This window comes from Engystomops pustulosus, chromosome 3 (assembly GCF_040894005.1).
Source record: "Engystomops pustulosus chromosome 3, aEngPut4.maternal, whole genome shotgun sequence".
Lineage (NCBI taxonomy): Eukaryota > Metazoa > Chordata > Amphibia > Anura > Leptodactylidae > Engystomops > Engystomops pustulosus.
The window spans coordinates 187,482,135-187,494,636 of record NC_092413.1 but is presented as its reverse complement, the minus strand read 5'-3'; the positions used below and the strand labels follow the sequence as shown (position 1 = coordinate 187,494,636).

The 12,502-nt window shown below is 41.8% G+C and overlaps 1 protein-coding gene across 8 annotated transcripts in view; it reads left to right on the top strand.

Annotated features, from left to right (window-relative positions):
- The window catches only part of AGFG1 (ArfGAP with FG repeats 1), a 44,972-nt gene that overhangs the window by 15,228 nt on the left and 17,242 nt on the right, over window positions 1–12,502 (top strand). For 7 of the 8 annotated variants that reach the window (XM_072143343.1, XM_072143341.1, XM_072143349.1 and 4 more), the window contains exons 2-5: window positions 3,159–3,252; window positions 4,993–5,108; window positions 5,929–6,091; window positions 10,918–11,110. In XM_072143343.1, the coding sequence (XP_071999444.1) occupies window positions 3,159–3,252; window positions 4,993–5,108; window positions 5,929–6,091; window positions 10,918–11,110 (566 nt within the window). The remainder of the gene's footprint in view (window positions 1–3,158; window positions 3,253–4,992; window positions 5,109–5,928; window positions 6,092–10,917; window positions 11,111–12,502) is intronic. The other variant, XM_072143344.1, reaches the window with a different exon arrangement.

Here is a 12,502-nt window from a genome sequence, read left to right as displayed (position 1 = left end):
TCTGGCAAAGAAAACAATGTTTTGAACAAAAGAAACAAGTCTTCCTAGTATTTAGTAGCTGACACGGTAGAGGAGTGTAGATGCCAGCGTCATGTGCTCTGTATTTGGATCTGTGCTGCTCCTATTGGCTTCACAATAAGCCGAGCAGCGAGTGATAGAGCGACCTGTAAACCTGTAGTGGTTGGAGGTGACATCTGTTTTCTGTAAAACTGCGTCCTTCTCTCTCCTCGTGCCGTCACATGTGGGAAGTCACAGCAGGTTTTATCTACATTACATCACACACTACTGTTTATGCCACGTTTTGGTACATAATGGGAATTGATTAACAATTAACTAGAAGAAATTCCCTGTCAGATATTTGTAGTTTCTAAAGTTTTTATTTATCTTTCTTTGATTTTTTTTTTTTAAATGGCTTGCCATACATATCTGCAGTTAATAAGATTTCTCAGAAATCTGCTCAGCTGCTCCTGCTCTATAACTTGCTACCTTCAGGTAGGTCCCTATACAATATGCTCAGCTCCTCCTGCTCTATAACATGCTACCTGCAGGTAGGACCCTATACAATCTGCTCAGCTCCCCCTGCTCTATAACATGCTACCTGCAGGTAGGACCCTATACAATCTGCTCAGCTGCTCCTGCTCTATAACATGCTACCTGCAGGTAGGACCCTATACAATCTTCTCAGCTCCTCCTGCTCTATAACATGCTACCTGCAGGTAGGACCCTATACAATCTTCTCAGCTCCTCCTGCTCTATAACATGCTGCCTGCAGGTAGGACACTATACAATCTGCTCAGCTCCTCCTGCTCTATAATAGTGTGCCTGCAAATTTACCTATTTAAAATGTGCTTGGCTCCCCCTGCTCAATAAAATGCCGCCTGCAGACAGGACACTATGTACAATTTTCTATATTCCTTCCTCTCTATAGCATGCTTCTTGTTAGTCCAGCTCCATGATTGTGACTACTTTCCCTTTTACACCTCATGCCTAATGATTTGGGTGCGCTTTGTAATAAACTGATTCCATGATGTCCTGCTTTTGGGTTCAGAATCTGGAATTGGAGTACAGCATTACACATTACTTTCTAAACCAGGGTTATGATGGAGACTATAGCTACTTGTAGCAGTGTTGGATGTGTGTGAGTCATTGGACTTCCTTCCTTCTATCATCTGACTTATTGTATCACTTTCTTTGGAAGAAAGGAGAAGCCCCGGGATGAATGGGGACACGTTAATATTGACATATGCAACGTTGCATTACTGTGGCTGCCACTTGCCAAACTAGAAGTGGTTGTGGGTATTTGCAAGATACATTTTAGGGTTTGCCTACTTTATAAGACCCACACTATTAATCTACTAAGTTTGGGTATATGGGGGATCCTTCTCTCTTGGTCAGAAAAGACACAGACAATGGAAGGAACTCTCCTATGTAGTAAGGAACTTCCAAAGTGAAATTCGGCTCTAAGGTTGTTCCTGAATTCTTGCCACTATGGAGATTCACTGAAGTCATCCTGATGGGTAGATGTATGTATGAATAGTTGCTGTGTGTGAATACAAGTGTATGTAGTTATCGCCTCTCTTGAACTTAAAGACAAGTATTCACTTGCTGCCTTGTATTGTCATAAGAGCCTTGAATCCTGACTTGTACATATGGCCCATGTGATAACACATGATCTCCACACCAGGAAAGGACCATTGAACGTGAACTAGAGAGTAGTAGTACAAACATTTACAATGTGATATTGGCATAGTTGAAGGGTCTATCTATACTAGGGACATGCCATGTAATGCTGTGGTTGGGAGACCAGCCAGGAATGCTCCAGGACCGCGCTGTACATGAGGACAACTGCGCAGGGGCCTGGTAGCTCCTGTGAAGGGACGACCGCTGAGCAAATGTATATTATAAAGTATCAGCATGACCCTGTCTCTCTTTTTTTATGTGGAAGTATTGTTCTGAATGAATTGCAGTAGATATAGGATGACTGTACTGCAGTGTCACTATATCTCCTATACGTGGTGAGTATACCATCTGTCCTGGGTATCATTCACTCACCCGCAGCATCTGCTACTCAGGCGTGCCCAGCAGTAATCAGCTGCACCACATGTTCCCACGTAGGTGTACCCGTACACGGATATCCTATCTATCAGGGTGTATATGACCCCTTATCTGTCCAGGGGGACATCTTCTCCGCACACAACGGCTTTCTGTCTTGTTTGGTTTAATTACTTTCCTTGGCATTTTACCAGGCTACATGGCAAGTCTGCTTCTCAAGTTACTGGAAAATCTGATTTTCTTGTTAATTGCCTTAATACAAAGCAATGCCATTATAATGAGCATTTTATGGATTCCTGTTTTCTGCTCTTAAAGGGAGTGTGTCGCGTATGAGAGTCTTCCTTCCTGTATTGTCTGCATCGTGTTTGCACTTTATGGCAGCTGCAAAATAATCGGTCATAGACAGAGGGCACTATTACATGTTTGCAGCACTGCTGTCTGTACCGCTTTCAGGTTACAGGGAATGGCTGCTCTGCACCTCTGGTCTACACACCAGACATTGACAAGTCCAGCTGCAGCCTAGAAATTGGGGACAAGCTGCAAGCATTATCCACTGATGGAGTTAGATTGGATCAGAATAGCCAGAGTTTTTTCTTTTGTGTGTGTGGTTTTATTGGGCTCACTTGTTTGTATTTAAAAAATAAAAATTGAGCACCCTCTTCAAGGGAGTTTTTAGTCTTTTTTTCCCCAATAGTGAAACCCATTGGACCAAATTTAGACCTTGCCGTGTGTTTTGTTAACAAATATGTACCAAATCCACAAAAAAGGCACAAAATAACCCAGTGGTTGTAATTCCTTGTGTATAGTCTTACCTAGGCCCACAACAATGCAATAGAGCCGTCAATTACAGCTGTCTTAATGATCCCTTAAATATTTAGCTTTTTAAATAATTGCATATACAATAACTTTTTCATACACATGTTTATAAATAAATGTAACCTTTTGTGTATGTGTATATATTCGGTATTTAGTGTGTGTGCGCATGTGTATATATGATACATTTATAAACTATATAATGGCACCGAGGGTGATTTTCAGACGTCAGTGCGAAATTCTCCATAATTGAGCTATTTTCCTAATGGATCTTTTCTTTCGCTCTCCCGTAGGCGCGGTTTGAACCCACCTCACCGAGTGAAGTCAATCTCTATGACCACATTTACACAACAAGAAATAGAATTCCTCCAGAAGCACGGCAATGACGTAAGTGTATAACACAACCACATTTAGGTGCATTGTGTAGTGATCTAATGTAAGTGAATGCAGAAAATATACTGTATATAATGTATATTCCACGTGTGACCAGACTGGAATCTGTATTTATTTTCTTATACAGTGGATATCCTGGTTCTGCGCGTGTCCTATGATGTTTCTCTTTTGCTGAACCAGGATATCTGCTTCATAAGAAAATAAATACAGCTCGATTAAAAATTTGGGACAGCGGACCACCGCTCTTGTGATCAGACCCCCATCATGCACATCCAGTACAGACATAATAATCCAGTAACTATGTGATCTGTCCGCCCGGGCCCTCACTATTCACACACAGTTTATCCAAACACTTCTTGATTGTTTCCAGTTACTATAATCCTCTGTTGGCGTCTCGAGTGTTTAATGTGCAAACATTGTGCTGTCCTGCCCGGTTCTTTCATGTACTTGCTGCACTTGTTTCTAGATGTGGCTGATCTGCCTTGTGATCCCCGTGCCGGCCTTTGTTTTCTAGCAGGAAGGCCTGACTATAGAGCAGGAAGCTATAAGAGGTGACCTTTAAGTTTCCCTGCCTGCAGTACGGAAAGCAGCTGTTTCCTATCCTATAGACACATACATGAAATCCTGTGACTGTGTGATGTTTTAGGCTATAGGACTCATCTTACTATAAGACACATCCCAGATTTAGTCATTAAAAAGAAAAAATACATTGGACACCAATTAAAAATTCAGATTATCCAGTAGTGTTACCTAACCCGTTCATGGCCGAGGGTCAATTTTTGTAGTTTTGTTATGCGCTTCTTTAAATGATCATATCTTTTGGAAAAGCTAGCAAAAATGTATTATGACTTAATAGCATAGTTTTATTAATTACATATTCTTTTTCTTTATAAAATTAGCCAATAAATAACATTTTTAGTGATTTTTTTTTTTCTGTTAAGTTTTTTTTTTTTTTAAATTAGTAGTGAGACTGAATAAACTTTTTCCAAAATATATAATAGATAAGTGCAGCATCATTCCATCACCCTTTCCCAAAGTTCAGCTACAGATGCAGAGGTTGCTTGTACTGCTACAAGTCTTTACATGTCCTGAACCCTGGCATCTAGAAACGCAAATTCCATAAACAGGAGAATCTCCCCTTTAAAATGTATGGATGCCAGACAGTACTGGAGAAATCCACTCTCAAAGGTACACTGGGATATAGAAAGCTATATATAAAATTAAAAACATTTTAAGGGTTGATGTCACTGGTTCTGTGAAGCACCCATACACAAAAGGGGTTAGTATTGTGTTCCTAGGTGCCAGGATTCAGGAGATGTAGCTGTTTGAATTTGGTCACCGTCATGACATTTTATTAACGTCCTTTCTACTTGGGGCATGTGCAAATAAGACGTGTATATAGCCGTAAAGGGGTTAATGAAATACAACCTATATAAAGCTTATAAGCCATAGCAAACAACATATAAGAAATGCAGGAGTTTGGGTAAATAGTTGAAGATCTCCCTGGGCATAGAGGCTGCAGAGCTCTTGCCAAATACCTGGAGTGATTTCTTTTTTTTCTTTCCTTTCTTGCAATTCCTTCCCAGTAGGAGATGGAACCACATTGACTTGTACTGAATGTTCGGCTTTATACCGTGAACTTTTTACCTTGTGTCTTAATGAACGAAAGTAACAATTATTAAAAGCTTTAGTGATGTTCTGTTTGGTTAAATATGTGTTATTTTTATGTTCCAGGTGTGCAAACAGATTTGGCTAGGATTATTTGATGATAGGTCTTCTGCTATCCCGGACTTTAGAGATCCGCAGAAAGTTAAAGAATTCCTACAAGAAAAATACGAGAAGAAACGATGGTAAGTGCAGCCCCAGGTGTCGCAATGTAAATTTGTAAGACAAAGGTAAATGACTGTGAGGACGCAACTCACTTAAATTCACTCGAATGGAGCCAAATTCCTTTATATCATGTGGTCAGTAGCACTGCTATGCAGGTAGTGACAGGGCCGATTCTAGGATATTTGCTGCCTGTGGCAAATATTCAAATGCTGCCCCCCCCCGTCCTCCTCTTCCATTGCCCGCTCCCTGTTTAGTAAATCCTGAAAACTTTACTAACACGTCACATCGCCACAGGCAGACTCACTGACACTCTGTGACTGACAACAGGTTCTGAGTCATTAGTAGAATCTAGTACCTTCTAAATGACAATCTCTTCTATCAGGAGGACTTTATTCCGGGTTCTCCAATCCATGACATATCACTGCTGAATTCATGACCAGATATCTTCAGCTCCGTGCAGCACATCTCCACCCGGCGTCCCTAAAAATACCACAGTCACTTACAGTATGAAGTCTCCTGGATAACAACACTGTGCTCCTAAATAATATATACCCCTCACAACACAACTGACCTCACTCTCCCCACACATATAAAACATCCCTTCAATTTATATATTCATTTGTAATCTACTGGAATTATAGCATGCACAGCACACCAATCAATATACAACACCCCTAATGTATTAATACAGACCCCCCAACATTTGGTTTACTTGCAAAGTAATATATTGTATCCTCCACCTAATATATGTAGTCTATGTGCTCTTGGACGTAATGGCCTCTGACTGTTCTTTCAGTTTTATAGTGGATGTTCACCTTTCCCGTCACCTCTTCTACACAGGTATGTTCCTCCAGAACAAGCCAAGGTTGTGGCCTCCGTCCATGCCTCTATATCCGGGTCTTCTGCAAGTAGCACCAGTAGTACACCAGAAGTTAAACCGTTAAAAACTCTATTGGGTGACACAGCACCCTCTCTACAGCTGAACAAGGGGACCCCGAGCCAGGTGAGCAAAATGAAAACGTCTGAAAGATTATGTATTATTATAGTTATGCACTGCGTTCCTTTCGTGGGAATGGGCTGATTACATTTGTGTGCAGCTCGATTTTAGCCCCATAGTGTTTTAAGTAGCGGCAATTGTGCCTCCTCACTCCCCACTCATTTCATTTGGTGGAATCCCCCGCAATGGGACACCTATCGTGTTACTTAAAGAGGACCTGTCACCTGTAAAAAAAACGGCACTAGAAGCTGCTTAATAAAGTAAGCAGCTCCTAGTGCTACAAAAAAAGCAGCAATGTTACAATGCTAGTGTTATCCGAAACCTCCGATAACGCTAGCAGACACTGCGGCAATGTACACTAGAAACACCGGACCGCGCTGGAAGCGGACCGGTGTATTCATGAGGGGGCGGTCAGAGGAGCTGCCTCTTCCCTGGACTGCCCCACCCACCCCATAGGCCGGCAGTGACTGCTGAGCTTCATGCGGCAGTCACTGCCCTTAATCCCACCCCCTCATAAATGCGCCGGACTGCTTTTAGCGTGGTCCGGCACTTCTAGTGTACAGCGTGGCAGTATTTGTTAGCGTTGTCGGGGGTTTCCAGTTTCCAGCAGTTTAACACTGTTGCGTCTGTTTTCACACTAGGAGCTGCTTAATTTAGTAAGCAGCTTCTAGTTCCGTTTTAACAGGTGACAGGTCCTCTTTAAGAATAGGTATTAGGATCAGATGTAATAGCTTCTGAAAGGGTCTGATAGGGGATCGATTTTTCAAAAATGATTTGCCCCTTTAATGCAACAGGAGCCAACAACACATACATCCTGTTATAGCAGCATACTTTTTCATTTTTCCACTCTATGGCCGGTGATTGCAATGAATATGTAATACATACACACATTCAGTGCAGGATCAGCTAAGCTGATGGCAGGAGCTCCACTAACCCACTTTTCTAAATGCATTACATTCCCAAGGGGACCTGCCCACATCACATTATATTATGTATTTTCCTCAATTATTTCTTTGTCTAGAAATTCACGATCCTTGATGGAAGGATTAGACATCTCAGGGTACCGTCCTTTGATGGATCATACTTGAGTAATTGTAATAATTCTGTAGATATAAATATCCAGTATGATCTTGGGGCTCCTGGTAGGTTGTCGTGTCTATGGTGCACATGTGACAGATGACTTCTGCTGCTGGGGAGCTCCCGGAGAGCCTACACTCATTACAGTTTCATTAAAAAGCTTCTGTTGTGGCTTTACATTTGTGTCCTCCTGCACCATGTTATATTTTATTTTAAGGAACATTTAATAATAGGTTAGGCACATGTCTAGGGAACTATACTAAGTGGAGCATGACCAGTCCTGTTCACTAGGCTCAGAAATGCTCCATAGTTGTGTAGTGATATTTTAGGGGCTGTATGCCTAAAAACATAGAAAAGAAATGTTCTATACAAATGTGTTTCTCTTGCAGAAGTAAGACAACTCTAACCTTTTGTGAGCTACCTTGTTAATCAGTGTCCGACCTATTAAAAAGCCTTTATCAGCCACAAGTAAAACTGGTACCACTTAGAGTAACTAAACCTATCAACCAAAATGTAATTTTTGTATTGCGGGTACGAATGGAAAAGGTGATGATCGTAAGCTTTGTAATAAACGTCATTAAGTAAAGCAGTTTTTCTCTGGCTGCATTCACACGCAGCGTTTTGAAACACAATTAAGAAACTGCGGGATCGGTTTGACTCGATCGTTGATGCCTTCCTACTGAAACGCTTATGATTGGTAATATCGCCACCTGTTTTGCATGAAAACAATGCAACAAATGTGGTTGTGTCGATCACAGGCGTTTTAGTAGAACGGAATCTGCGATCAGGCCAAACCAATACCTGCAGCTGCTTAATTAGATTTTGAAACACAATTAAGTTGCTGCGCGTGAATGCAGCTTGTGTCTTCTGCTTCTTTCTCCTGTAGTGAGCAGCATACCTGAAACCCTATTTTGTCTGCCCATTTCAGTCAAATAACGGGGCTAATGATTAACTCTTTCCATACCTAGAGCATATTTTCCTTGATGATGCAGCTATCTGAGGAGGTAAGACAATCCAGGGACTGTCTGTAAAGAGTTACATCATTAGACACTTCACTTGATTTTACGCAAGAAAGGAGGGGAAAATGACACATGCTTCTTAAAGGACCTTGATCACCAGATCAAGGATTGTAAACCAAACATACTGACATACCAGTGTGTGCCCCCTCTGGCAGGATCTGTTTTTCTTTTAGCTTCTTTTACCCTTGTTTTTAAGAAAAAAAAGGACTTTAACAATTATGCAAATGAGCCCGAGGGGATCCAGGCTCCATTAACTATTATGGAGCCTTGAGCCCCTCTGACTCATTTACATAATTTTAAATGCCTTTTTATTTGGTAAAAAGGGTATAAGAAGCTTAAAGAAGAGCAGATCCTGCCAGAGGTTTACAATTCTTGATCTGGTGATAGATGCCCTTTAACTAAAGTGTATTACAAAGTTTACTATAATCAGCTCTATTCATTTATACCATTTTGTTGAAGGTTTGCATACACTTTAAGGTTACTGTGTGAAGAAACAGGCTACAGGCATTGAGAAGTTGGCGGCCTGTTTCGGGCCGGTGGAGATTGGAGGGGTGACTGCTCCTCACTCCTCTCCCCCCCCATAGGAAGCTGCTATCTTTTGGGGTGCGGCTGCAGAGCTCAGGCACAGTAGCCGTTGCATATTGGCAACTACCTGTGGTGCCCAACCTGTGAGATCCTGGACTCCCATTGCCAACCATAGAGCTCAGCCGTTCTGGTATTCGTTGGCCTCTCCTGACTCTGACCTGCTGAGGCGACATCTGAGCAGTTTCCCAATTGTGTTTCCCTTTTCTTGGTGTAATCTCCCCTCTTGCTTCTTGCACTGATGCTCACAGATACTCGCGGGGGGGGTGGGGGGTGAATACTTCCTCTTGTTTTTCCTGCCGGTGATTCACCCTCGTCAGGTCTGTGCATGACCTTTTGTTCCATAAATACTTTCTCTTCAACACTTTTCCTAATAATCCCTTAGTGGCCACTTGTTTCCTAGAAATGACATTGTGCGCAAGTCCTAGTCATTTTCTAGACATGTGACTGTGCAGACGTCAGTGAGATTTTCCTATAGAAACAGCGCTAGTACATAAGTGCCATGTCTCTGGGGCTATGTACATGGGAGGAGGTGAATTATTTATGTTTCATTTCACGTTGTCTGGATGTGGAGTACATCAGAGCAGGGCCATGAACAAGAAATATGGATGCATATTATGTGATGGACAGTGGATATTATTGCTTTCCATGGTTAGTCTCTCCAAACTATGCTATAATGTGAAAGTCACACTACACCTATTATTCACCGTGCTGCCTAGTGGATGCATATACATCCCCTGAACGTGTCCTGGCAGCTCTGGGAGTTATTTTTGCAGACCCTACATGTTGGCCAAAACAGTGGATTGTAAGCTCTTGGGTGCAGGGCCCTCACTTCTATTGTTCCATATTGTTTGTAATGTATTTTACTTGTTTGACCCCTATTATTTGTAAAGCGCTATGGAATATGATGGCGCCATATAAAGATTATCATTATTAGTTCCATCTAAAGAGGCATCATTGCATACATAGATATCCCAACCCCATCAAGTGCCCTCCTTAAGATGTAAATGGTGATATATGGCATTTCAAAACTGAAATATTGAATATAGTAGTCATTTTTAGGGATTTTTATCTCCACTTGTGTAATAGTCCTGTGTGCCTGCTGGATTTATTGGCCCACCTCTTACCATGTCATATCAGAGTTGATCGGTTTTTGATGGTACATCTAGGTGACACGTTGACTTATTGGGGCACATTTACTTACCCTGTCCAGCGAGTTCTCCAAAAGTGCACTGTCTGACGAGAATGCACTCTGACGAGGTTCTCTAAGATCGTGCGCCCGAGATCCTGCATGTGTCGCTTTCCCGCTCAGGTCCGACAGAGTTCACCTTCTATTTTGTGGTGCATGTAAGTGCGATGTCTTGCTACACAATTTGAAAGTTAAATCCCGCGCTCAGTCCGAATCAGTCGGATCGTTAGACGACACATCCCCTAATCTGTGTTTCATGAAAGCCGGCACATCTGTGATAAAACCCGCTCCCATGCAACACAATCCCAGCACAGACATCCCGAAAACGACAAAAGTGAGCAGCCTGACGCTTAGTAAATAAACCACAGTGTGTGTGCAACAGCTCTATGTGGTAGCTACCATGAAAATTATGGTTCTACCTCTTATAGGGTTTTTTTTTTTTTTGAGATTTTGGGGAAAAGTCTTCTTCAAAAATAGAATATAAAAATCCTTTACTCATTCCTACTTCAGGTTCCAGTCTCTGACTTCTGGTCTTGTCAGGCTGGAAGTCATGATGTTTCATTCTTTATAATAAGTGGCCTCAGTCTGAATTAATAGTGGGTGACCCATGAGGCGAGTCATGTATTTGGCATCATCCCTTTGGGATCAGATCCCCTGAAGACTGCTGAGCTGCTGCTGGAGCTGGAGTTTCCCTGTGGGGTTTTTCTTCTATAGTGTGGATATGTTTATAGAATGAATAATAAGGAAGACTTTTGGCTTCTAGTGTAGTGGAATCCTAAAAGCAAAATTGAGTGTTGTTGTAATACAATTAGTTTGTTTGGCGTCTTTAGGGGTCGCTTGCGGGCAGGCAACATATAGTTCTGATCTTGATGGAACTGTGAATGTTGATAAGCCCCAGAAACACTTAGCTGGACATGACATGGGTGAATAGCTTTGTGGATGGCTAACAGCGCTCTCGTTTACAGTCTCCTGTTGTGGCTCGCAATCAGGTGCCGCATCAGCAGCAGCAACAACATCTTCATCATCATCATCATCACCCAGAAAAGAAGCAGTTTGACCTCCTGAGTGACCTTGGAGCGGACATCTTTGCCACCCCAGCACCGCACCCAGCTGCCACCGCCAATTTTGCCAATTTTGCGAACTTCAATAGTCATACAGGTAGGAAAAAGATTTCCGGTACTCAGTTTTTTTTTTTTTTTTAGCAATGCAATGACAACGCATCCAATGTTTTACAGATAATTTGCTTGTGCTTTCGAAAATTTCCAATTCTTTACTTTTAAAATTCTTTTTTTTCTTCTGCCAGTGTATGATTTCAGCTGAAAAATTCTAGTCCCTTCATCAACTAGATGTGACAGTGTAGGGGCCTCCCGATTAAAGCCGGTGGCTCATGACCATGGTCTCATGGACTGTGCACTGGAGTGATATGATGTATTTCCCCACAGATGTTTATAGAATTACAGCTGAGCTCTGATTGGTTTCAATAGGCAACTAGAACAGTCTTACCTCAGACACTTCTGATAAATCTCCCCCTGTTTGCGTATGTATGTGTGGAATGATAATAATAATAATAATCTTTATTTATATAGCGCCATCAAATTCCGTAGCACTTTACAAATCCTATTGATATGATACAGAGAGTCAATTTTTACCAGAAAAACAGCAGCACTGCACTTAATAATTACAGCGGGGAAAAAGGGACTCTTTTTATCATATATTACTGATGCACGGAAGCTGGGCCAGATCACCACCCCCATAGAGGTCTATGGCACCCGTTCACAGTGTGATGAGGTGGGATCCGTTCTGGCCGAGCCACAGCCGTGTGAATAAGGCCTAAAAGAGAGAAGGGAATCGCACTAAGTTCTTAACCAAGATATTTCATATAGGTATTACACAGGGAATAACATAGGTGATTTAAATTTGGCACAAGAAGGTGAATCCCTTTCCCCCAAATTGATTGGAGGAGTTGTTGACTATGTGTTTCAACTCTTTGGGATTCCACATAAATTACAGAAGAACCTTGTATTATAAGCATCATTCACACAGGGGAACTCCATGTCTTGTCTCAATTGGAGGAGTTGATTTACTAGATTGGGACAACTCTTTTGTGTGTGTGATCTTGTTTCTTCCCATAGGTTATGGAGCCCTACATATTGGGGGTGGTGGGCCGTTTGGGTCAGTACTTTCCAAATTGTCACTTGTCTTTGCCTTGGTCAGGGGCAGGCTTAATAATGCAAGGGTTTGTTGCATAATTTAGTCTTCCCTGAGCAGCAGTGTCAGGTTTTTCTGGATTCGGGCCAGTTGCTAGGGACAATAATCCAGGCTATGTCTCCTGATGACATCTCGTTCCTTTACATGTTTTGTTGGGAACTCTAGCTGTAAGGTGAGCTCCACATCACACGGCATTATACATATTCATGTCCCACTTTCCTCTCTTTCATGTAAGACTATATCATGTTTGCTGTTTTGTCTTTGTAACATATGAAATTATTAATAAACTGCATTTTGGTTTCAACTCTATAGATATAGAAAATGCAAACTTCCCTTGATGGC